Source organism: Balaenoptera acutorostrata, chromosome 19 (genome assembly GCF_949987535.1).
Source record: "Balaenoptera acutorostrata chromosome 19, mBalAcu1.1, whole genome shotgun sequence".
Lineage (NCBI taxonomy): Eukaryota > Metazoa > Chordata > Mammalia > Artiodactyla > Balaenopteridae > Balaenoptera > Balaenoptera acutorostrata.
The window spans coordinates 61,897,007-61,922,203 of NC_080082.1; the positions used below are offsets into that span (position 1 = coordinate 61,897,007).

General features: G+C 41.7%; 2 protein-coding genes across 4 annotated transcripts in view; one reads left to right on the top strand and one right to left on the bottom strand.

The window, feature by feature from the left end:
- The window catches only part of LOC114235400 (zinc finger protein 665-like), a 427,904-nt gene that overhangs the window by 30,895 nt on the left and 371,812 nt on the right, over positions 1–25,197 (bottom strand). The gene's annotated exons all lie outside the window — the stretch shown is intronic.
- LOC103014098 (zinc finger protein 665-like) lies at positions 7,305–24,654 on the top strand. Of its 3 annotated transcripts, XM_028165910.2 has the most exons (4): positions 7,305–7,345; positions 9,245–9,337; positions 15,598–15,724; positions 20,690–24,654. In XM_028165910.2, exons 2-4 carry the CDS (start codon positions 9,323–9,325, stop codon positions 22,162–22,164), a joined length of 1,617 nt encoding a protein of 538 aa, XP_028021711.2. In that variant the 5' UTR covers positions 7,305–7,345; positions 9,245–9,322; the 3' UTR covers positions 22,165–24,654. The 3 variants fall into 3 exon arrangements, with proteins under 3 accessions (XP_028021711.2, XP_057389535.1, XP_057389534.1); XM_057533552.1 differs by lacking the exon at positions 15,598–15,724 and having other exon boundaries at positions 7,311–7,345; XM_057533551.1 differs by lacking the exons at positions 7,305–7,345; positions 9,245–9,337 and adding an exon at positions 12,365–12,439.

Below are 25,197 nucleotides of genomic sequence, written 5' to 3' on the forward strand. Positions count from 1 at the left end.
TTAGGTGGTTTAACGAATCAAAAATTGCAGTTGTTTGTATAGGGATTACAAACAAGAATGTGAAATGCAAAACTCTCCTGAGTACAATGGACAGTTTCATACCGACATGCATTTCTGTTTCTATTCAGAAACAGTAACAGCATTTCTGTTTCTATTCCCCATTCACACAGGAGGCCTGTTGGGCTGCACCCCGAAGGCCTGCAAACCTTGTAAATTCGCAGCCTCAAGACCTAAGAAAGAGCCCGGAAACAGTCACAGACACATCAGTGATTCTATTGGATAGGGGATCTTACAGGTCCGAAGCAAGGTCCTGAAATGACACCCCACAGTGTATAGCAGAAGGCAGGCAGGCAGGACAGGGCAGCAGTCTTCACTATTGGAGGGGAAGAGGTAGGTTACCAGTTGGTGGGGGAATTGACCTGAGCTTGGTTCATGGGTTACCAAGGAAACTATCATAGTGGAGCTGTTCCGATCTAAAGAGTAAAACAATCACTAGCTGGGGCAGAGGGGTAAGCCTGTAGGCAGTTACTGCTTAGGCTCTGTGATTAAAAAATATAAATAGATCGTTTTCGGGTCTGCAGAAACCTGGGAGTGTTTCTGACCCTGAAGCAACATGCAGTGAGGAGCGAGGACAGGACCATGGCAGGGGAGCAGGGAACGAGTAGGGGTGAATTCAGGGCTGATATGGAGGTTTGGTCAGGAAAAAGGAAGGTTCTGGGGGCAGCACCGGGCTTCCCTCTGCTCTGCACCTGGGGGTTTCCTTCTGCCTAACTGAACTGGATCATTGCCTTCTGGATCTCTCGGAGTCCCTGTGGTGTCCTGAGGAGTACGGCTCCTTCCTGCTTATTTCAAAGTAATGTTTGAAACAATCAAGGAAAATGCTTAGAGCTGTCATTTTCGGCCACTTATATTGAACACGGTTTTGTTTTGTTTTGTTGGGTTTTTTTCCTTCTTAAATTGAAAAAAGAACTATTTAAATGAAAAATTAGGGGGACTTCCCTGGTGGTCTAAGACTCCAGGCTTCCACTGCATGGGGCACGGGTTCCAAAAAAAGAAAGAAAGAAAGAAGGAAAGGAAGAAAGAAAGAAAGAAAGAAAGAAAGAAAGAAAGAAAGAAAGAAAGGAAGGAAGGAAGGAAGGAAGGAAGAAAGAAAAGAAAGAAAGAGAGAACAGAGGACAAGAAGGAAAGATTTATGTTTCACTGCAAAGACATGATAAACTAAGGAAGACAGCCGGGCATGAGTGGGTGGAGACAGGTACACTGGAGGTGAGATGACTGCAACTGAGCCAATGGGATGTAGGGTGGGTTTTCACCCAGAACAGGCTCATTTAGTTAAGCAAGAGATAACAGAGTTATCTTTGTAGGGAACGGAAATTGAAAGGTGAAATGCAAAACTCTGCTCGTGCTGACTGAGCATTTTCATACTAAAGGTATAAGAACATCATTTCCATTTCTATTCCCCTAAAACCCAGGAGGCAGAGACCAACTCTGGTCCAGGGAGTGTAGGTCAAGGGGAATCTGACAGTTTAAGTCAAAAGCATTGCTTTATAACATCAATGTAAAAAAAAATTTTTTTAAACACATATTAAGTCTTTGGTTCTTTATATTTAATTTGTTGATCTGTTACAATCAGGAGGTAAATTGTTATTTCATAAATATGATTGAAATGAAGCCGAATGGCATCTACTTTTTTCAATCAACTGAAATTGTCTTTTGGCCAACTTTAAGGTCATACTTGCTGTCTTTTCTATGTGTGTGTTGTAAGGAGAAATACGAATTTAATCTAAGAGACTTAATTCCTCTTGTATGTGACAGGAATAGACACAACGCAGGCACAAGGCGCATGGAGGGTCCTTCAGTGCCATTCAAAGGCATAAACGCTGAGGTTCTTGGGCATGTTTGTTATTATCATTATTAGTTTAAATTTTCTAATATTCCATTATCCAAATGTAACATGTGTATTTGTTATTTTTTGAATTTTGCTTGATGTCACATTATGTAGTGACAATGTTAGACTTTACTCCAATCCTGGAACTCTGGAAAATAGCAAAGGTAAACGAACACCTTTTCTTCTTTTCTGCAGATGGTAACAGCTTACTTACTAAGAAGTATGCATTTATTTATTTATTTATTTATCTATCTATCTATCTATCTATCTATCTATTTATTTATTTATGGCTGTGTTGGGTCTTCGTTTCTGTGCGGGGGCTTTCTCTAGTTGCGGCAAGTGGGGGCCCCTCTTCATCGCGGCGCGCGGGCCTCTCACTACCGCGGCCTCTCTTGTTGTGGAGCACAGGCTCCAGACGCGCAGGCTCAGCAATTGTGGCTCACGGGTCTAGTCGCTCCGCGGCATGTGGGATCCTCCCAGACCAGGGCTGGAACCCGTGTCCCCTACATTGGCAGGCAGATTCTCAACCACTGCGCCACCAGGGAAACCCTATGCTTCCTCTTTAATTTCAGTAAGACTTAGGATAGCCCCCTTGTTTACTTTGGAAACAGCAAGAAAGGAATCCTCAAAATTCCCATCCATTGCTTTATCAACGGTTACTGATTTGTTGGTCCTTATATCAGTGGACACAATGCCAGTTAACATGATTTAATCAAAAGTAAGTTTTTTCTCCTCTCCCAAATGCCTTAATTTTTGGACCACTTTTGAGCTTTGTCATTCAGAGCAACCTTCCTGCCAGAATATCTGCACCCAAGAGTAAGTGACTTCAGCATAGAACATCATGTGAGAAACTGAGGCTTCTGCCATGTACTCATCCACTCCTCCATATGGGAGTTTTCCTACCTTGTTTACCCCAGGGTATAAAAGAAAAGCTCTTTTTTTGTCTGACTTTTGAGGCTTTACAAATTTTGTGGCAGGGCAGCTTGCTAGATCTTAGTTCCCCGACCAGGGATTGAGCCGTCCCCCCGCAGTGCAAGCACAGAGTCCTAACCACTGGACCACCAGGGAATTCCTGGTAATAATCCTTTATAATAAAATCTATCCTTATCTAAGTTTGACAGTGGTAAGTATTTCAGTCCTTCCACCTGGACTCAAAAATGTATATTCTTTAATTTTTAAGGTCACGTCATACTATATCGTTCTGTTTTTCACATTTTTGAATTGTTAATAATTTGTATCAGTTTCATAATGATATCACAGGAAGACCTGTGTCAAATCTTCCTGTGATTTAGGAAGTTCCTTTTTTTTCTTGTGAATATGTTAATTTGGCTGCCTCGATAATTATGTAAGGAATGAAATTCCCCATTAAAAAAATGGATTCATGACTTTGCCTTATAATCAGCTTCTCCTCTACTGGTCTGTGTTTAATGTAAAGGTTCCACCATTGAGTCATTTCCTTGCTTGGAAACATGGAAGTCCACACTGAAACGTCTTTTTTTGCCAACACGGCTAGTTTCTTTCTTTTTTTTTTAAGCAAGAGACAGGAGACTTCTATATAAAAAAATGTGTTGCTTGCAAGACACATTCAGGGTCTTCCCTGGTGGTCCAGTGGTTGAGAATCCGTCTTCCAACGTCAGGGAATGCGGGTTGGAAACCCTGGTCGGGGAAGTAAGATCCCACGTGCCACGGGGCAACTAAGCCGGCTTGCAGCTACTACAGAGCCCACAATCTGGAGGCAGCGCGCCACAACTAGAGAGAAACGACCCCAACCACCCAGCCACCCACCGCCAAGGAAAGATCCCCGGTGCTGCAACTAAGACACAACGCAGCTAAAAATAAATAAATATTTTTAAAAATACATTAAAAAAAATATGCAAAAAAAGCTAAAAAAAAAAAAAAGGAGAACAAAGGCACCATTCTTAATAATTTTCTTCCACATTATTTAAAAAAAAAAAAACACCTCATAACTACGGTTCCTTTTATTTTCCGTAAAAAAAAAAAAAACTATCAGGCTTCGGCACAAGTTGCTGGCGCCTGTCAACCGAGCTGGTTCCCCACAGCAGCTCCCTCCCATGAACGGTATGTTTGACTCTTCACGTTTTATACTCAAGGCATCTTTTTCTCTTGTCTGACAAAGTGTATATATTTCCTGCTTGCTTTCTTTACAGTTTTGTTACCGAAAACAAACAAACAAACAAGAAAGGCTCCTTTCGGCCCAGGCCTGGCCAGCAAGGGCTGAGCCGCAGTTTCAGGTGGAGTGACGGCCTCCCACCAGGCTGGCGGGCCGCCGGCCCAGCGGCTTGACGGCGCCAGCAAAGCCCGAGGCCAGCGCCCAGGGACCCGGCAACAGCCCGGGCACGTCCCCCGCTCCGCTCACGGCGAGGCCGCAGAGGACACGGATGGCCTCGTCCCGGTGGTCCTCCATCTTGCTCTGCGCGCCGTGGAGACCCCCATCGTAGCTGGGCGATAAGGCACCGGGGGGGGGGGGGGGCTCCTGCTCGAGGCCACTGTGACTGACGTCCCTGCCGGGCCCTGTGGGGAGCCAGGGGTGGGGGTGGGGGGCGCTGGATGAGAAGTTATTGCTTGAGAGATGGAGACCAGTGTCTTCTTCCCAAGGGCGTCCCCGGTGCTGCCAACACGGCTAGTTTCAAACGTTGCATAATAATCTATCTAACGCACATCCCAAAATTTATTCCAGTCACTGCATCTTTTAAAAATGTGGTGTTGGGGACTTCCGTGGTGGTCCAGTGGCTAAGACTCCGCACTCCCAATGCAGGGGGCCTGGGTTTGATACCTGGTCAGGGAAATGGATCCCACATGCTGCAACGAAGAGCCTGAGTGCTGCAGCTAAGACCCGGCGCAGCCAAAAATAAAGAAAATAAAAATGTGATGTTGTTTGCATGTTGTGTTACACCAGGACATTCTGCTCATTTTGTCTGAAAATATTTTAAATACGCTAATAGCCCTATGTAAACATCATGTTACAATTGATTGCTGTTTCTCTATGGATGAAATCTTCTACCTGCAGGGATGTGGGAAAACGTACTGCAATAAATGTTTAATGACAGAAATTGCCACAGAAATATTGAGGGCAGAAATGAAGTTATTGCATAGTCGATAATCTAGATTTACCTTCTTTAGGGTTCATATTAAAGAGAATATACCTCCCCAGTAAATGCCCTTAGAAATATGGCAAAGTTAACTATTCCTTAGATGAGAATAAATCCCAATGTCTTCTGAATACTATATATTTTACAGGCTCTATTATCCACACCTGACAGAACTTTCAGCAATAGAACACAAACAGCTAAAATACATTACAGTTTAAAAATAAAAGGTATATTTCTACTTATTCTCATAATGAACATATTGTGAATTTGAAATTGCATTATATTTAGTTATTGTTGACTTAAGTATATTATGATGTAAACAAGTTTTTCTCAAAGATATTTTAAGGTAATTCAACACAAGCATGGAATACGATAAGTATTTTACAAAATAAGGCAATTCTTATGGCTCAAAGCCAAAGACAATAACAAAGGAGAAATATATGATTATATGTGTAGAAGAATCCAAAAAAAAAAAGGCAATTCTCATCAAAAGAAAAATTTTTTTTCTTTTATTTCCCTTTCTCTTTTTATTTTACCTATGTGAAATGATGGATGCTAATTAAACATATTGTGGTAATCATTTCACAATATAGGGAAGTCAGACTATTGCTGTACACCTTAAACTTATATACTGATGTATGTAATTGTATAATGAGTTGTTTATACAATTCTTATATGTCGCTGTGTAAACAGTTGGTTTCAAAACGGCAAATAGGGGACTTCCCTGGTGGTCCAGTAGTTAACACTCAGCAATCCCAATGCAGGGGGCCCAGGTTCTATCACTGGTCAGGGATCTAGATCCTGCATGCCTCAACGAAGACCCCGCGCAGCCAAATAAAAAATAAATATTAAAACACACAGAGGGCTTCCCTGGTGGCGCAGTAGTTGAGAATCTGCCTGCCAATGCAGGAGACACGGGTTCGAGCCCTGGTCTGGGAGGATCCCACATGCCGCAGAGCAACTAGGCCCGTGAGCCACAACTACTGAGCCTGCGCGTCTGGAGCCTGTGCTCCGCAACAAGAGAGGCCACGATAGTGAGAGGCCCACGCACTGCGATGAAGAGTGGCCCCCGCTTGCCGCAAATGGAGAATGCCCGCGCACAGAAACGAAGACCCAACACAGCCAAAAACAAATAAAAATAAACAATAATTAAAAATGAATATCTGCAAAAAAAAAAAAAAAAAAGAGGAGATATAGAGAAACACCTCTCAAGGAGATATATTTAAAAAAACACACACACACAGAGACAAACACACACAAAAAACGGGAAATGAGACTTCCCTGGCAGTCCAGTGGTTAAGACCCTGCACTCCCACTGGAGGTGGTGTGGAGCTAAGATCCCACATGCCCCATGCTGCAGCCCAAAAATAAATAAATAAAAATACTTAGGCTAAAACGGCAAATAATTAAAACCCGTTAGCAAAAAGAAAGAACAATACAATTTATAACAATTTTTAAACTTATTTATTTTTTTCTTCAGGCCGCGCTGTGAGGCATGCGGAATCTTAGTTCCCCGACCAGGGATGGAACCCGTGGCCCCTGCAGTGGGAGTGCAGAGTCTTAACCGCTGGACCACCAGGGAAGTCCCAATTTACAACAACTTTTGAAAACGTTTTGCTCTTTTTAAAGCAACTGACCTAAATTATCACTTGCCTTAGTCCTCCAGTCTCACACCCTACGACTTGTCCCTGCGTCTCTGGAACTAAGTAGATGGTTGAATTTGGCCTCTGGAGTGAAAGGGGAGTAGAAACGGAGAAGCTGTTCTGCAGGGTGTCAGTATGAAATAGCCCATTCAACCCAGGGAGAGTTTTGTGTTTCTCATTCTAGTGTGTAATACAGAGACAAGTTCAGTTCTTAAATTAATTCTAATTGCACAAAATCTTCCTGGATCCAACCACTGACTCATGTCAACTATTCTGGAAGACCCACATTTCCAGAAATATGAATACCTTTGGGCTCATTAGCAGGACACGAGAGCAACCTGCTGGGAAAAATAGCTTTTATTTAAACCACTTTCTACTTGTCTAGAGGAAACATCTTCGTTTCCGACATAACTGGCCCCCACAAATGTAAGCTTTAGCTTAAAATTGTTACAGACTGCAACTTAAGCCAGTCAAGTACAACAAGCACCTTCCAAGCACCTTCCGGGCCCGCCCCCTTCCCGCCCCCTTCCCGCCCCCTTCCCGCCCTGCCTTGGTCCCTGCTTGCACCTGGGTTCCCCTCACCTCCCCCCAACCCGGTCCTTAGCGCTCCACCCAGACCCCGCCCCGCCTCTTCACTACGCGCATGCGCACTTCTCTGCGGACCCGGAAACGGAATGCTTGCAACGAAGGTCACACTGCAGACCGTAAGTTTCTGTTTTCTAGTTTAAATCTGTGCTTCGCGGTCCCTTTACTCCATCCTCGGGGTGCTGGAGTCACTGCGGTGTTTAAATTCCCACTCCCGCCCCTCCTCCCCATGTAAATCACTGTTACACATCGCGGACCGTTTCCCTTTGGGTTTTAAATTTCTCTGAAGCCAGTACCGAAGCCCTTGCCTTTTCTGTCTTCGGTCCACGTAGACACCGCCTTTCGCTACATTTGCCTGCTTAAAACCCTTTAGTACCTCCGCCCTGCTTGTAAAGTCCTCTTCCGTGAGGTGGATTCGCGCCCCCCCAGCCTCGCCGTCCGCCTCCGTAGGGCAGCTCCGGCCGCCGTGCTGCCGGCGAGGCCGCGTCCTCTCCCGGTCCTGGGATTCTGGAGAGCCCACCCCTCTCCTGAGACCCCCTCCCTCCTAGACCCTCTGTCCTCGCCTCTTACTCAGACCGGTCTTTCTGCTCCGCAGGCCTCCCCTTCCTGGTCAGCCCTTCCTCAGACCCCGTGTAGCGGGAGGTGACCTGGGCCAGCCTTGTGACACACAGTGTTCTTCGGTTTTGAGTTCCAAACGGTCTCTTCCAGTATGCGGGCGTCGTATTCAGTCGCCATCCTCGTAAATACAGGGACGAGGGGGATCAGGAGAAGCAGACACAGAGAGCGACTGAGAGAAACAGAAAAATTGAGGGGGATAAAGAATGAGGGAGAACCAATGGGAACATAGAGGGACTTCTAAGTAGACAGTAAAGTGAAAGTGATTAAGCCTGGAAGGTAGCAGGTGAATAAAATAAAGAAGTAAATAAAAAAGCCGGATCTCCAGGGACTGGAGAGCAACAAAGGGTGAGGGACTCTGGATCAGTGGTGGGAGGGTGGTGACAATGGTGAGGCGTTTCACACAGAGGGTCCGGGAGAGGATAAAAGGTGGAACCACGGCCTTCAGAGCATCATGGTGCTGGGAGAGAAGGAGAGGAAAAATATTGACTACTAGAGCAGAGAGAGCAGGAAGGAAGCATAGCCACCTGGGGTGCCAGAGGGTGGGGAGGAAGGGAGAGTAACAGGGAGAGAAGGAGTGTAAACAGAGGGCAGAGAGGGAACAGAAATGGGGGGAAGAAAGGCAGAAATACATAAAAGTGTAGGTCATCCGAAAGGTTAGGGAGAAAGATCGTCAATAGGGGGAACAAGGTGCAGAGTGGGGCGGGACAGGAGTGAGAAAATAGAGGAGGGCAGAAACAGCAGGAGAGTAGAGGGGAACAAAGAGGCAGAGACATAGAAGGAAATAGGGAGACAGATAAACAGAATGAAATGGAAACACATAGTAGTGCAGGAAGAGACCTAGAGGTTATCATACTAAGTGAATTAAATCAGACAAATAGACACGTATGATATCACTTATATGGGGAAAGCTAAAAAAATGGTACAAATGAACTTATTTACAGAGCAGAACTAGACTCAACAGACATTGAAAACAAACTTATGGTTCCCAAAGGTGGAAGGAGGGGGAGGGATAAATTACGAGTTTGGGATGAACTGATACACACTACTATATATAGAATAATTAAACGACAGTGACCTACTGTATAGCACAGGGAACTATATTCAGTATCTTATAATAACCTATAATGGAAAATAATCTGAAAAATATATATATTCAATAAAAAAAGGATAACCTACACTATTTGATCTTCAAAGATCTATCATGCACTGAAAAAAAATAAGTGTAGGAACTTACTTGTTGTTCTCTGTGTGGGAGTTTACTGTCCTGAGTCCCTCCTGGGACAGTGGGCAGCAGGGGACCGTCTGTTCCACATGCTGAGGTCTTCCCTGTGTGTGTGGTGGTGACTCAGGAAGGGGGTGTGTCGATTCTAAGCATTGAACAGCATGTTTTCCACTTTCAGGATCGACCTCTAAAGACTCCTATTGCCTGAGGAAGAAGCCCGGAAGAGGAGGGAAGAGGAAAGAAAAAGGAGTCAGAAATGGCTCTTTCTCAGGTAAAGTCATATTGTCAGTTGATGTTTCTGTCTGTCCTTCCCGAAATGCCCTTCTTTGGACTCGCTGATCTTGTCTGACTCTGAAGTATCCTGCCTGACACCTGTACATTCACAGTCACCCGGGTCCTTGCCTCAGGGCCTGTCATCTCCACTTAGATCCCGTCTCCCCATGACCCAGTGACCTGGAACTTGTGAGGAGTCTCCACTGGGCCTAGTCCTGGGCAGGACTTCACACCCATGGACTGGAGACGGGGTGTCAGTGCTGTTGGGCAGCAGGGATTGTTGAGAGGCCCCGTCTGGATGCACTGTATGCTCTCTGTAAACCAGGATAAAGAAGCTGCACATGCAAGTCAGGTAATAATATGCACTTACGCCTGGTAAATTGTAGGAAACAGACTAATTACAGCAAATACCTTCTGACTCTTCATGCTGCATTAGAAGCGAAATGGGTGTGTCACTGATTTAAAAATCGTAATGATTGGGAATGGAATGGAAAGTTCAGAGATACATCAGTGATAGAGGGTGTTTCATTCTATTATTGATTTTAAACTTTGAAATCAACCTAAATCTCTGACACATGGAGATTCTTAACCCATTTTCATCATCTCCAATCCTTGGAGGTTACCTTTTCACTGTGTTGGTTGCCTCCTCTGACACACAGAAGTTTCTCATTCTGATGCAGATAAGGTTCCAGCTTTATACTTTTGCCGGTAGATACCCGGTTTCCCAGCACCGTTTGTTACTGAGACTGTCCTTTTTCTATTGGATGGTCTTGGCACCCTTGAAAATGTGTTTTACATATATGCAAAATTAATTTTCAGTGTTCTATTCTGTTGCATTACTTTACGTATCTGTGTTTATGCCAGTACCACACCATCTTGATTATTTCGTGATATGTTTTGAAATCTATAAAGGGTGCCCTCTATTTTTCTTCTTTGTCAAGAGTATTTTGGCGATTTGGGATCCCTGGAGATTCCCTATGAATTTTAGCATAGTTAGTTCTATTTCTGCAAAAATTGCCATGGGACTTTTGATAGGGATTACATTGAATCTACACAACACTTTGGGTAATAGGGTCATTTTAAGAATATTTAGTCTTCAATCCATGGGTATAGGGTGTCTATTTATTTGTATCTCCTTGTGTGTCTTTAAGCAACATTTAATAGTTTTCAGTGTACAAGTCTTTTGCCTCCTTGATGAATTTATTACTAAGTATTCTACCCCTTTGATGCTATAGAAATGCGATTGTTTTCTAATTTTCTATTGACATTGTTCACTGTGTATAGAAATGCACATGATTTTTGGGCATTAACTTTTGGTATCCTGCAACTTTTCTAGAGTTGTTTTTTGATGTAGCAGTTTCCTTGTGGAATCTTTACTGCTTTTACATATAAAAGTTGTCATCTACGAAAAAAGATAATTTTCCTTTTTTCATTTTGGATAACTTTGATTTCTTTTTCTTGTCTAATTTCTCTGGTGAGGGCTTTCTGTACTTTGCTGGACAGTAGTGCAGAGAGTGTGTATCCTTGCCTTCTTCCTGATCTGAGAAGGAAAGCTTTCTAGTTGAGTGTTTATATCTCTCTTTTTTCTTTTTGGCCTTGTGTTGGGATCTTAGTTCCCTGACCAGCGATTGAACCTGGGCCATGGCAGTGAAAGTGCCGAGTCCTAACCACTGGACCGCCAGGGAATTCCAAGAGTTTTCATATCTTGAAACGTAGTTGAATTTTGTGAAATGCATTTTTCTGCATCAGTTGAGACGATCATATGTTTTTTTCCTTTATCCTGTTAATGTGGTGTATCACATGAATCGATTTTTTTATAGTAATAAAGTCCACTTGGTCATGATGTAAAATCATTTTCATGTGTTGTTGATTTTGGTTTGGTACTATTTTGCTGAGGATTTTTACTTCAGTATTCATGAGGGATATTGGTTTGTAGTTTTCTGTGCTTTGTGTGTCTTTCTCTGGGCTTGGTATAGAATCATGCAGGCTCCACAGAATGAGTTTGTTAGTGTTCCCTCTACAGCTCTTCGGAAGCTTTTTATCAGGATTAGAGGTAATTCTTCTGTAAATGTTTGGTAGAATTATGCAGTGAACCGATCTGGTCTTGGCTTTTTCCTTGTTCGAGATTTCTGATTACTGCTTGAACCTCTCTAGTTATAATTCATTTCAACTTTCTTTTTTTTTTTTTTTTAATTTATTTTTTTGGCTGCGTTGGGTCTTCGTTGCTGTGCGCGGGCTTTCTCTAGTTTCAGTGAGCGGGGGCTACTCTTCGTTGTGGTGCACGGGCTTCTCATTGCAATGACTTCTCTTGTTGTGGAGCATGGGCTCTAGGCACATGGGCTTCAGTAGTTGTGGCACGTGAGCTCAATAATTGTGCCTCGTGGGCTCTAGAGCGCAGGCTCAGTAGTTGTGGCGCGTGGGCTTATGTTGCTCCGTGGCATGTGGGATCTTCCTGGACCAGAGCTCGAACCCATGTCCCCTGCATTGGCAGGCAGATTCTTAACCACAGTGCCGCCAGGGAAGTCCCAACTTTTTTAAGCATTTTTTTTTAAAGTATTAGTCATTTTTTATTTTTATTTATTTATTTATGGCTGTGTTGGGTCTTCGTTTCTGCGCGAGGGCTTTCTCTAGTTGTGGCAAGTGGGGGCCACTCTTCATCACGGTGCACGGGCCTCTCACTATGGCAGCCTCTCTTGTTGCGCAGCACAAGCTCCAGACGCGCAGGCTCAGTAATTGTGGCTCACGGGCCCAGTCGCTCCGCGGCATGTGGGATCTTCCCAGACCAGGGCTCGAACCCGTGTCCCCTGCATCGGCAGGCAGATTCTCAACCACTGCGCCACCTAAGAAGCCCCCCAACTTTTTTATTACTTAAAGATTAGAGCTTAATAGGTTGTATGTTTCAATGAATTTACCTGTATCTTCTAGATTATGTAATTTGTAAGCATTATTGTTCATAGAACCCCTTATAGTTTGTTTTTTTAAAATTTATTTTATATATTTACTTTTGGCTCCATTGGGTCTTCATTGCTGCGTGTGAGCTTTCTGTAGTTGCGGCGAGCTGGGGCTACTCTTCATTGCGGTGCGCGGACTTCTTACTGAGGTGAGAAGCTTCTCTTGTTATGGAGCATGGGCTCTAGGCACATGGGCTTCAGTAGTTGTGGCACGTGGGCTCAGAAGTTGTGGCTCGCAGGCTCTAGAGCACAGGTTCAGTAGTTGTGGTGCAGGGGCTTAGTTGCTCTGTGGCATGTGGGATCTTCCCGGACCAGGGCTCGAACCCGTGTCCCCTGCATTGGCAGGTGGATTCTTAACCACTGTGCCACCAGGGAAGCGCCTCCTTTTGCTAAATTTGATTTTAGTTTATTCTTCTTCTCTACTTCCTTGAGTAGTAAAAGTAGATTTCTGATTTGACTTCCCTGTTAGTACGGCTTTCACTACATTTTATAAATTTTTGTGTGGTTTCATTTTCATCCAGATATTTTAAAAATTCCTTTGTGATTTCTTCTTTGACCCATTGGTTATTTATGAATACGTTGTTTTACTTCCACATTTTGGGGGATTTTTCTGTTTTCATTCTGCTGTTTATTTCTAATTTCATTGCTTTGTAGTTTGAGAAAATGCATTATGCACTCAGTCTTCTTAAAATTGTTAAGATTTCTTTTATGTCCTAACATGTGGTCTCTCATGGAGAATGTTTTATTTGTTCTTGGGAAGTGTGTGTTTTCTGCTGTTGTTGGGTAGAGTGATTTGTACATGTCTGTTAGGTCCAGTCGGTCTGTAGTGTTGTTCAAGGCCTCTGTTTCCTTATTGATGTTCTCTTTGGTTCCACCCATCGAAAAAACTGGGGTGTTAAAGTCTCATACGATTATTGTGCTGCTATTTCTGTCTCTGTTTCTGTTAATGTTTCCTTCATTTTTGGAGGGAGCTCTAATGTTAAATATATAAGTATATATAATTATTATATCTTCTTGGGGAATTGATTCTTTTAATAGTATATACTGTCCTTTGTCTCTTGTATCAGATTTTGTCTTTAGTTTATTTTGTCTGACATTATGTAGTCGCCCCTGCTCTCATTAGGATGGAATATTTTTTTCCATCCTTTCACTTTTCGCCTTCCCATGTGCTTATATTTGTGAATGTTAACAGTCCCAGCTCTAATACACTCTCTCTGTGTCTCTCGCTCTTGTTCCCTGTTTTCCTCCTGTTACTTCCTCTGGTGGTCGCTGTTGCAGGCACACTGTACAGTGGTGAAAGGCAGGAGCCCTGGCCAGCCCCCTTCCCTCTAGCGTAATTTCAGAGGGAAAGCATTGAGGGTTTCCTTCTGATTATGATGTTTGGTGAAATGTTCTTGCTTCATAACAATGTATTTTTTTCTATATTCCTTTTTGTCATGATTTTTAATTCTCCAGGAAGTTTTTAACTTTATTATTGTGGTAAGTCTTTTTCTTAATATGTTAAATTAATGTATAACAGTAATAACTTCTAATTTTGAGTCAGTGTTTTATAAGTGGAATACACACACTCTGTTCTGCATTTGTTAATACCTACCTATTTTAATTTTAGTGGATAAAATTGTACTTACATTCTTCAATTTAGGTGTTGTATAGAGATAGGAGTTAAAAGTTTTGTATTTTTCTCTTTATGTTTGTACCATTCTTCTTTTACTAGACTACTATAGAATAATGTTGACGAAGTAAATTAAGTGCAGGTAATACTTTCTTTTTTTTTAATACATTTTTTTTTAAATTTTATTTTTATTTATTTTATTTACTTATGGCTGTGTTGGGTCTTCGTTTCTGTGCGAGGGCTTTCTCTAGTTGCGGCAAGCGGGGGCCACTCTTCATCGCAGTGTGCAGGCCTCTCACTATCGCGGCCTCTCTTGTTGCGGAGCACAGGCTCTAGATGCACAGGCTCAGTAATTGTGGCTCACGGGCCCTTTTGCTCCGCGGCATGTGGGATCTTCCCAGACCAGGGCTTGAACCCGTGTCCCTTGCATTGGCAGGCAGATTCTCAACCACTGCGCCACCAGGGAAGCCCGGTAATACTTTCTTGTTGTTCGAAAATGCTGAAATAAATGTGGATGAAAATGATAAAAGAAAATGTTATCCAAAAATATGTCAATAGACAACTCCTATCTTTTTTTTTTTTTTTGGCCAAGCCAAGCAGCTTGAGGGATCTTAGTTCCCCAACTAGGGATTGAACCCAGGGCCACAGCAGTGAAATTGCCGAGACCTAACCACTGGACCCCCAGGGAACTCCTGCCTTTTCAATGAATTGTGTGTTTACATGTGTGTGCATGAGTGCATGGAAGTGCAAGTCCATGGTTTTGATAAAGACATCATTATTTCAAACCTATCTTTTTGCATTTGAAATTATATCTTAAATGTATTCCTTGGCCTCGAATTTTTTCCACAGTATTGTGTTAACGGTTTAAATAGCAATAAGATTACTAACATTTTATGTGTATCTGTGTGTGAGCCCACATATATGATGACCTTTTATGCCCTTCCACGTTGCTCACCTTGAACTTCTTTCAAAATTTCTCAGGAAACCCTCTGTCAGTGTGTTTTTAATGCCCTTTCTGTTACTCAACTGTTTCATTCCTTAGCTTCAATTCCAGACACCAGCCCTCTGAGTTCTGATATTTCCTGTGTCATTTTTTAGTGTTATGACCTGAGTCAAGTGTCTCCAAGTGTGTCTGACACAATACTATCCTCTGTAAGATTGGAACAGGTCGTCTCTAATGAGCTATTATGTTTATAACAATTTCATACATGTAAAGAATTTATTTAGAATGATACTTAGCATATAGGAATTGTTCCAACACTTCAAGTCATTGCTCTTGTTATCATTATCATAATTGCAGATTTTGACCTTTCTGTAAAGCCACTGTGGACTTTGTCATCTCTGAAGGCACCACTGATACTGTAGCTCATTTAGATTTTGAATATCACGCAGTGTGTAAAACATAATATGTAACACTTCTGCATAGACAACCTGTTATTGAATTTTATTTCTAAGTTTTTCGTGTGTTGTCCGGAAAAATGAAAACTCTACATTGATTGGAGGATATCGTAATTGCTATGAAAAGGCATAAGAAATTAAAATTAGAGACCCATAATTTCCCTAAATACCTTTACATGGATCTGTCAGACTACATACTTCCACTGAATTGATCCTTACCACTCTCTCCTCTTCTCATTTTGTGTGATAATAAGAACTCTCTTCATGGCCCCTTGATGAGATATGGTTTCATTTCAGGCACCGTTGACATTCAGGGATGTGGCCATAGAATTCTCTCGGGAGGAGTGGGAATGCCTGGACCCTACTCAGAAGGCCTTTTATGTGGATGTGATGTTGGAGACCTACAGGAACCTGCTCTCCTTGGGTGAGGATAACTTCCCTCCAGAAGTTGGAATCTGCCTTTGGGTATCTTTGCATTTTCCCTCTGTGCCCCTTGGGAGCCCTTGTTTTGCTTGACTGATCTGAAATCCCTGTTGACTCAGATATGAAAAGCTTCATGATGTGATATCATGAGTTTAAGCTTCACTTTTCTGCAAATGATCTATCCATTTCATGATACGTCAGGCGTTGTTCCAGAGCTTAAGTATTTATAAAGCTCAGGGCAGGGCTTCCCTGGTGGCGCAGTGGTTGAGAATCTGCCTGCCGATGCAGGGGACACGTGTTCGAGCCCTGGTCCGGGAAGATCCCACATGCCGCAGAGCGACTAGGCCCGTGAGCCACAACTACTGAGCCTGCGCGTCTGGAGCCTGTGCTCCACAACAAGAGAGGCTGCGATAGTGAGAGGCCCGCGCACTGCGATGAAGAGTGGCCCCCACTGGCCGCAACTGGAGAAAAGCCCTCGCACAGAAAAACGAAGAGCCAACACAGCCAAAAATAAATAAATAAAAAAAAAAAAGCTCAGGGCAAACTTTTCAAATAACAAATTCTCTTTTTTTCCCCCTGTGCTTTCGATTCACTACTTCTTGGAAGGGAGCTAATTATCTGCATATTACACTGTTCCCTCTGCATTCAGAAGGAGGCAAGTGGTGGAGCAATCGGTGAAATATTTTTCCAGACCCACCCGTCATGTCCTCACTCCTTAGCTGAACAAAGAGCTGGGATTCTGGAAGAGCCACAGATCTTATTTATTTCTTTTGAGAAGCAGAAATTTCTATTTCTGGTCTGAATATTATTTGCATTTTGGAACAAGAGGAAGAGCCCTAGCCTCTGAAGAGTGATGTGAAAATAGCAAAAAACCAAGGGGGTGGGAATTTATCAAAAGTGTGAACACAGGTTAGGTCTCAGGGCAGAGAAGAAGCGGCAGCATTAGTAGTCTTTGGGTAACTCTACCCAAGTGGGAGAGTTCTTTCCGAAAATAGAAGTTTATTTATTTATTGTGAACTCTGAGAGGACATTTTTCTTATTCCTGGGTTATCATTCTGTCATTCAACATGTAAAATGTATTCTTTCACCCTCTGGTGGGGCTGCAGCCCCGTCAGAGACAAAGGCAAAGTCTTTTTTTTTTTTTTTTTTTTAGTTTATTTATTTTTATTGATTTATTTTTGGCTGCGTTGGGTCTTCGTTGCTGCGCACGGGCTTTCTCCAGTTTCAGCGAGCAAGGGCTACTCTTCGTTGTGGTGCGCGGGCTTCTCATTGCGGTGGCTTCTCTTGTTGCGGAGCACGGGCTCTAGGCTCGCAGGCTTCAGTAGTTGTGGCTCGCAGGCTCTAGAGCGCAGGCTCAGTAGTTGTGGTGCACAGGCTTAGTTGCTCCGCGGCATGTGGGATCTTCCCAGACCAGGGCTCGAACCCGTGTCCCCTGCATTGGCAGGGAGATTCTTAACCACTGCGCCACCAGGGAGGGAAGCCCAAAGGGCAAAGTCTTTATCATGATCTATACTCTGCCATCTGGCCCCTGTGAACTAGTTTTTACTTGACTTTGAGGAGCATGAAGAGGGTTGTTTTAAAGGGGTCTTTTGACCCCTTCATTTCTCTTTCTGTACTTGATTTCATTGGATGCTCAGTTCTCAGTCCGTATAATAAGAGTTGATGCCTCCAGACTCCAGTCCCTGGGCCTTTCTCAGTTTTATCCCTATTTGTGATCTTATATGACCTAATCAGAAGATGGGAAAACACTGGCTGCTCTTTCATTCCATCCAGCACCTCAGAACCAGCATGGAGCTGTCTCAAACCCTGTCTGCTTGTTTAGATTTCACAGCCATTTCTTCTGTTCTGACTTTGCCGCACACTTCAGGGATGTGTGAAACAGAGAGGTAGATTGGATCTTGTGTAATTTTTACAGGGCAAAGCTATAAAGACAGTGGACAGAGAGATCCTCTTTTTATTTCCCAGTCCCTGATATGGGGAATATGTGAATCTTTCAGGCTCTCAGTTTGGCATCTTGGATAGAACGCATGGTTTCCTCTCAAGGGCTGTAATATCTGACCCCCATGCCTTGTATTTTTTTCGCTCTTGTACTGCTCTACCAAGTCAGTAATGTAGACTCTCCTGATTTCATATTCTTCTAAGTTTGCGTGATTTTGCCTTTTGAAACTTGCTTTTGAAATACATATTCCTAGAGTCTGAAATTTTATCCAGTTTCTTTGCTGTGATAATCCACCTGTAGCAGACAGCTACGGATGGACTCTCTGTAGAGTGGGTTTACTGGGTAACAGGAAATTTTTGTTGGAGAATGCTTTTCCTCTTATGCTGTAATATTTTCCTGCTCCACAGTAAGTCGCCACTTGAAGCTACTCAGTAGAGTGGTCTGCGTGTTGTAGGACACGAGATAGAAAGTATCACGAGAGCCTGACTGAGAAGTCTTTCCCGTTTTTTTTCCTGGCTTGGAGGACTGTCACAAAAGCCTCTCTTAAGGGCAGAGTGACAATCTTGTTTCCATATACTAATGACCATCCCCTATGAGCCACAGGAAATGATGTAGGAATTTATCCCAGGAAAACTTTGTCCAAGTTCTCCTCTTCCTGATGCCAGACCCCAGGGCTGGAGGGTCTGACATGGGGCTCAGAACTCTCACTCCTGTGGGAAGACCTCGATAATGTAATTATTCTCCAGTTTGTCCATCACCCACACAAAGTATGGGATTTGGTGGTCTCATGGGTCCGCCCCCTCCTACGTATCTCGTTGTGGTTTTTTCTTTATGTCTTTAGTTGTGGAGTATATCTTCTGGTAGGTTTCAGTCTTTTTCAGCGATGGTTGTTCTGCAGGTTGTTATTTGGGTGTGCTCCTGAGACGAGGTGAGCTTAGGGTCCTTCCACTCAGCTATCTTGGCCGCTCTCCTCTTGTACAGTTATATTCACACAGCTAGACAATCACAAGCTCTGCTCCCAATACGCATATACCCTGTGCTCCACTCGTGCCCTTTCTCAGACCTGACCTTTCCTGACATGGTACTTTGATGTAGATGGAACCACTGTTATTTGCTCACGTATTTTTGTTGTTCCCCTGATTGTCTCAATTTCCGCAGCACTCCTTCACCCATCCCTCCACCTTCCACATCACTCAGACTGTAAAAATGATCCCTCTTTTTCTGTCGAGTAACTTTGTCATGACACGACCGAAATCACTATGTGCAGCTGTGATGATTCAGAAATCATTTTCAGGAGTGGTGGCTGAATAACATTATCAGTTACATGGCTCACTTCTTTTGCATCTCTCTTGGAGTTTTCTTTTTAAACCCCTGGTATTTGTTTTAATATTTTGTAATCTGTACTGCCTGGGTGGGCAGTCATGCTTTAGAATATGTTGTCTTAGTTTGGAAGTTCAGGTTCAAATCCTGTTTCTCTCAGTACCTTCTATATCAATTGCAGTCATGTACATTAATGTGTGAGTCTACTTCCCTGATTTGAAAAATTGTGTTGATTTCCCTCAAGCCTTTTAAACAAATTAGTGCCATTAGATGGCTTAGAATCTTGTATGTTTTATAGTAAAGACTGAAAAGTTACTTTTTATAAATAGTTATATTAATATTCTGTCATGTTTATTGTCATATTACTTTGTATCATATCTTGTATGCTTTTCATCTCCAATTTGTTCTAAACAACGTTGTGTCTGACCCTAGTTAATAAATATACAAATTGCTCACTCTTTATTACATATATTTTAGAGGCAATGAACTGGAGAATTTAAGCACTCTGTGAAGGTAGGGAATTGCTCTGTTTATTGGCTGTTAGGTTAGGTAACTCTAGAATAGTTCATTTATTAATTTTTTTTGGTGTGTTTTTAAATTTATTTATTTTATTTTTGGCTGCACTGGGTCTTTGTTGCTGTGAGCGGGCTTTTCTATAGTTGAGGTGAGCGGGGGCTACTCTTCGTTGTGGTGTGCAGGCTTCTCATTGCAGTGGCTTCTCTTGTTGCAGAGCATGGGCTCTAGGCACACGGGTTCAGTAGTTGTGGTGCACGGGCTTAGTTGCTCCGCAGCATGTGGGATCTTCCTGGACCAGGGCTCGAACCTGTGTCCCCTGCATTGGCAGGTGGATTCTTAACCACTGCACCATGAGGGAAGCCCCATTTATTAATTTTTAATTGTAATTTATATATGATGGCTTTTCAGCATTTATTATAGAATACAACTGACATGTACCACTTGTTAATGTAGTAAAATATGTATTCTTTATGGGTACATAGTTTTATAGCAGATATTTAGAAAAATATTTTTTGAAAAATTGTGTTATCAAAGTCTTCATTTTCTATATGCTGTATTTTGTAATTCTATACTGCTAGTTATTTAGATTATTCATTAGATAAGTCTGTTTTGGATTATGTACTATTACAGTACCTTGTGTGTTCTTCAGCATTTATTTATGAACCATAGTGTGCAGAACGTATGTATAGTATAATATATTTTGTGTCCTCATTTATGAGACCGTAGTATGTTTATTGTTAATTGGTATATGCCTTGGTGGAAAAATATTGTTTCTTCAAGAGCTAACATAAGTTCGTCTAGTGTGAATGTTTTTGTTATAGGGTGTTAGAACTAGGCTCCCCTAGTATTAATTTGAATTACATGTAATCACTCTTTCTTTAGTAAAGAGTCCTATTCTTTTAGTGTTCCTAACATTTTTAAGGTCATGATTGGGAAGTTTCATAACCTTTTTGGGCATAAGTATTACTTTGTGTTTATTTTACTTTATTTTGGCCACGCTGTGTGGCTTGTGGCATCTTAGTTCCCGGACTACGGATTGAACCCGTGCCCCCTGCAGTGGGAGTGCAGAGCCCTAACCATTGGACCACTGGGGAATTACCTACTTTTGGTTTAATATCATACATTCAACATTAAACGTTTACTCATGAATTGTAATGAATAATACACCTTATGGTTCTTTGTATCTTGTAGATATCTCTCATATACATGTGATCAGGAAATTACAACCAAGAGCAAACAGTGATAGAGGAGAAGTATTCCAAACAGTGATGTTGGAAAGACAAGAAAGCCATAAAATGAAACATTTTTACTTCACGGAAATCCAGGAAGATGACTTTGGGTGTCAGTGGAAGGATGATGAAAGAAATTACAAAGGAATGTCTGTAGCCTGTAAGGAAAATGTAACTCACAGAAGAGATCGACATGGTAGGTGGAATTCAGGAAAGAAGCCCATTGAAAATAGGCTTACGTTAAGCTTTCAGGATGAACTGCGTGTATTTAAGAACGATATTTACAAATGTAATGAGTGTGGCAAAGCCTTTAATCATGGCTCATCCCTCCGCAGACACCAGATAATCCATACGGGAGAGAAGTTATATAAATGTGGGGTATGTGGCAATGTTTTTCGTCTAAAGTCACACCTTATAAGTCATTGGACAACTCACACTCGTGAGAAAACTTACAAATGTAATGACTGTGGCAAAAGCTTTAATCATGGCTCATCCCTCCGTAGACATCAGATAAGCCATACCGGAGAGAAACTGTATAAATGTGATGTATGTAGCAAAGTGTGTAGTCAGAATTCCTCCCTTAAACGTCATCAGAGGATTCATACCGGAGAGAGACCTTACCAATGTAATGAGTGTGGCAAAACCTTTAATCGTGGCTCTCACCTCTCCACACATGAGGTAATCCATACAGGAGTGAAATTATGTAAATGTGACGTGTGTGGCAAAGTCTTTAGTCAAAATTCATGCCTTAGAATCCATCGGAGAATTCATAATGGAGAGAAACCTTACAAATGTAATGAGTGTGGTAAGGTCTTTCGTCAAAATTCACATCTTGGAAGACATCAGAGAATTCATACCGGGGAAAAACCTTACAAATGTAAAGAGTGTGGCAAGGTCTTTAATCAATATTCACATCTTGCAAATCATCAGAGAATTCATACTGGAGAGAAACCTTACAACTGTAATGTGTGTGGCAAGGTCTTCAGTCAAAATTCAAATCTTGTAAGTCATCAGAGAATTCATACGGGAGAGAAACCCTATAAATGTAAAGAGTGTGGCAAATTCTTTAATCAAAAGGCATACCTTACAAAGCATCAGAGAGTTCATAATGAAGAGAAGTCTTACAAATGTAATGTGTGTGACAGGGTCTTCAATCGAAATTCAAATCTTGAAAGTCATCAGAGAATTCATACTGGAGAGAAACCTTACAAATGTAATGAGTGTGGCAGGTTCTTTTCTCAAAAGCCAAACCTTGGAAAGCATCAGAGAGTTCATACTGGAGAGAAGCCTTACAAATGTAATGAGTGTGGGAAGGTCTTCAGTCGAAATTCACTTTTTGCAATTCATCAGAGAATACATAATGTAGAGAAACCTTTCAACTTTAATGAAGTTGAAATGCCTTTACTCAGATCTCAACCCTCACTAAATATCCGATAATTTATATGTGAGAGAAACCATGTAAATGTGACATATGTGGGAAGGTCTTCATTCAAAATTTACACCTTACAATTCATTGGAGAATTCATAGTGGGGAGAAGCTGAGCAAACGTCATGAATATGGCAAAGATTTTGTGCCTGCAAGCCTCACTTTCTATCAGATAATCCATAGTGGAGAGAAACCTTACAAATGTAATGAGTATCTCAACGTCTTCAGTCCAAATTCATACCTTAAGATCTGCCAAATACTTTATACTGGAGAAAATCTTTTCAAATATAATGAGTGTGGCAAATCCTTCAGTGTTCTGTCAAGCCTAACTTAACCATCAGGTAATCCATACTGGTGAGAGACTTTAATAATATAGTGATATGACAAGGCTTCTATCAGGCATCCACATCTTAGGCTTCATTAGAAAATTCATTCTGAATAGCAACCAGATAAATGCATTTATTGTGGCCAGGCCTTAAGAGGAGGAATTATTAAAGAACTCATTCTGGAGATTACCTCACAAATGCCACGAATGTGAAATAATAATCTTAGTTCTCAGGTAAGACAGTTTATATTTGTGAGTGACAGACCACCTGGAGAACAGTGACCGAAAAGAAGTGGGTGCGTCATCCTTCTCACCTAACAGGAAGTCCAGAGGGTGTAGTGTGGGGTGTGATGGATGCTCTGCTTCTTCATCCATGAGCACTTGGTCCTCACCTTCCTATAGTAACATGACTGCTGTATGATTGAGAAGGGTGAAGGTGGAGGGCAAAAACCCTTTTCATTTTAAGATTCTGTCTTGTTTTCATGGAAACATTCATCCCAGATATATTCTTTTTGGGTCATGCTCTTGTGACATGTCTGAGAACTCTGCATCAAGTTCTGGATTCTGAAGATTTTATTCTATACCGTTCTTCCTAACTCTCTTATAGAATAAAGTTTTAAACTTTGTTTTAAAGCTTTGATTTACTTTGAGCTAATTGTACAAATGTAAAGTTTAAATGGAGATCTCTTTTTTTCTTCTTCTTCTTTGAATATTTCATTGATCAGCACCAGTGTTGGAAAGTCGTTCCTTCATTGAATTGCCTGAGTACCTTTGTCAAAAAGTGGTTGGAAGTACACTTGACCCTTGAACAAGGCATGGAGTTAGGGTTTTAGACTCATGAGCAGTTGTAAATTCACATATAACTTAATGTTGTCCCTCTCTATCCATGGTTCCGCATCTTCAGATTCAACCGGCCACAGATCCTGTAGTACTGTAGTACTATTTATTGGAAAAAATGCCCATATAATTGAATCCACACAGCTCACACCTGTGCTGTTCAAGGGTTAACAGCACTGATGTAGGGCTCTTTCTGGTTTCCACATTCTGTTCCATTAGTCTATGTGTCCGTCACTGCACAAATCCCACACAGTCTTGATAACTGTCACTATATTAGAAATCTTGAGGTCATGTGGAGTGATTCCAACCACTTCAGTATTTTTCAGGTATTTTAGCTCTTCTAGTCCTTTTGCCTTTCCCTATTACTTTTAGAAAAATCTTGTTTGAATCTACAGAAATCTTGATTGAAAACACATTAAACCTGTATGTCAATTTGGGGCATTTTAATATCATTTCTACGTTGTGTCTTCCAGTCAATTAATCTGGTATATTTTGTTAGCAATTCAATGAATATGGTATGTTTCGCTCAGATGACCTAAATAGAAGGTCATCTTTGTTTCATTACGGTTGTAGGTTTCAGCATAAAAGTCCTTACTTTGTTAGATTTACACATTTTCCTTCTACTTTTACTTTCTTGAGCATTCAAACATTGTATTATATATTTAATTTCAATTTCCATTTGTAAATTGCATGTGTATAAAATTACAGTGGATTTTTGCACATTGTACCCTGACACCTTGCAAATTATACTTTTTCTAGAAATTTGTATAGATTGTTTTGATTCTCTACATACATTAATTTATTAAATTTTCTGTTTCTACTGTAACAAATTACCACAAACTGAGGGCCTTGAAGGAACACAAAATTATTCTCTTATGGTTCTGGAGGCGAGACGTGTAAAATGATCCAAAGCACTGTGCTCCTTCTGGATATTCCAGGGCAGAATTTGTTTTCTTGCCTTTCTTGGATGCCAGAAGCCACTTACCTTCTTTGTCTCATGGTCGCCATGTGTATTCGCATGACACTCTTTCAGTTAATTCGTGATTGTATTCAGATATCTTCTTATCATGTGGGCATTTCCTGAACGCGTTGTTTACATTAGGACACCCTGTCACTCTCTCATTGTATGTGTACACCTTCATCATACTTAACACCATCATATCTGATCTAATTATTGCTGACTTTCCCTTGTAGAATATATATGCTCCTTGAAGGCAGGGTATTGATTTTGTTTCCTGCTAGATATCCAGTGACTGGAAGCATTCCCAACTGACAGGTGAGTGAATGCGTTTATCAGTGCAAAGAAGGTTTGTGTAATGCATCGGCTCATAGGTCAGTAAGTCAGATGGTCAAATAAACATGTAATTATATTGCATTTGTGGCCTCACATTCTTTACTCCATTAACATTACACCTGAACGTTGTGAACATTTGTCATAAATTCTCACAGTATCATTTATTCACACATTGTGAAATTTTCTCCCACATGGGCTCAACAGATCTAACTCATCGGTGAAGAGATGTCTTCATGAAGTATTTTTCATCCACAACATTTTAAGTTTAGGATTCTTTCATTTGTGCTCCATTCCATACCCGTGACAAAATAATAATTCTGTTTCTCAGGTAGTAACTGAAAGAAGTTTATCATTCTCACCAAACAGGAAGTCCAGAGGGTGCTGTGGGCGGTGTGATAGGTCCTCTGCCCCTTCTACCACCATGAGCACTTAAGTCTTCAGTGCCCTCATAGCAACCTGGCTGTGGGATGACGAAGAAGGCTGAGAGGCAAAACCCTCTTCAATTTTAGGTTTTGTCTCATTTTCATGGAAGATTATTAGCCAGTTGCATTAAATGGCCACCGTAATTTTAATAATAATATGAAATTT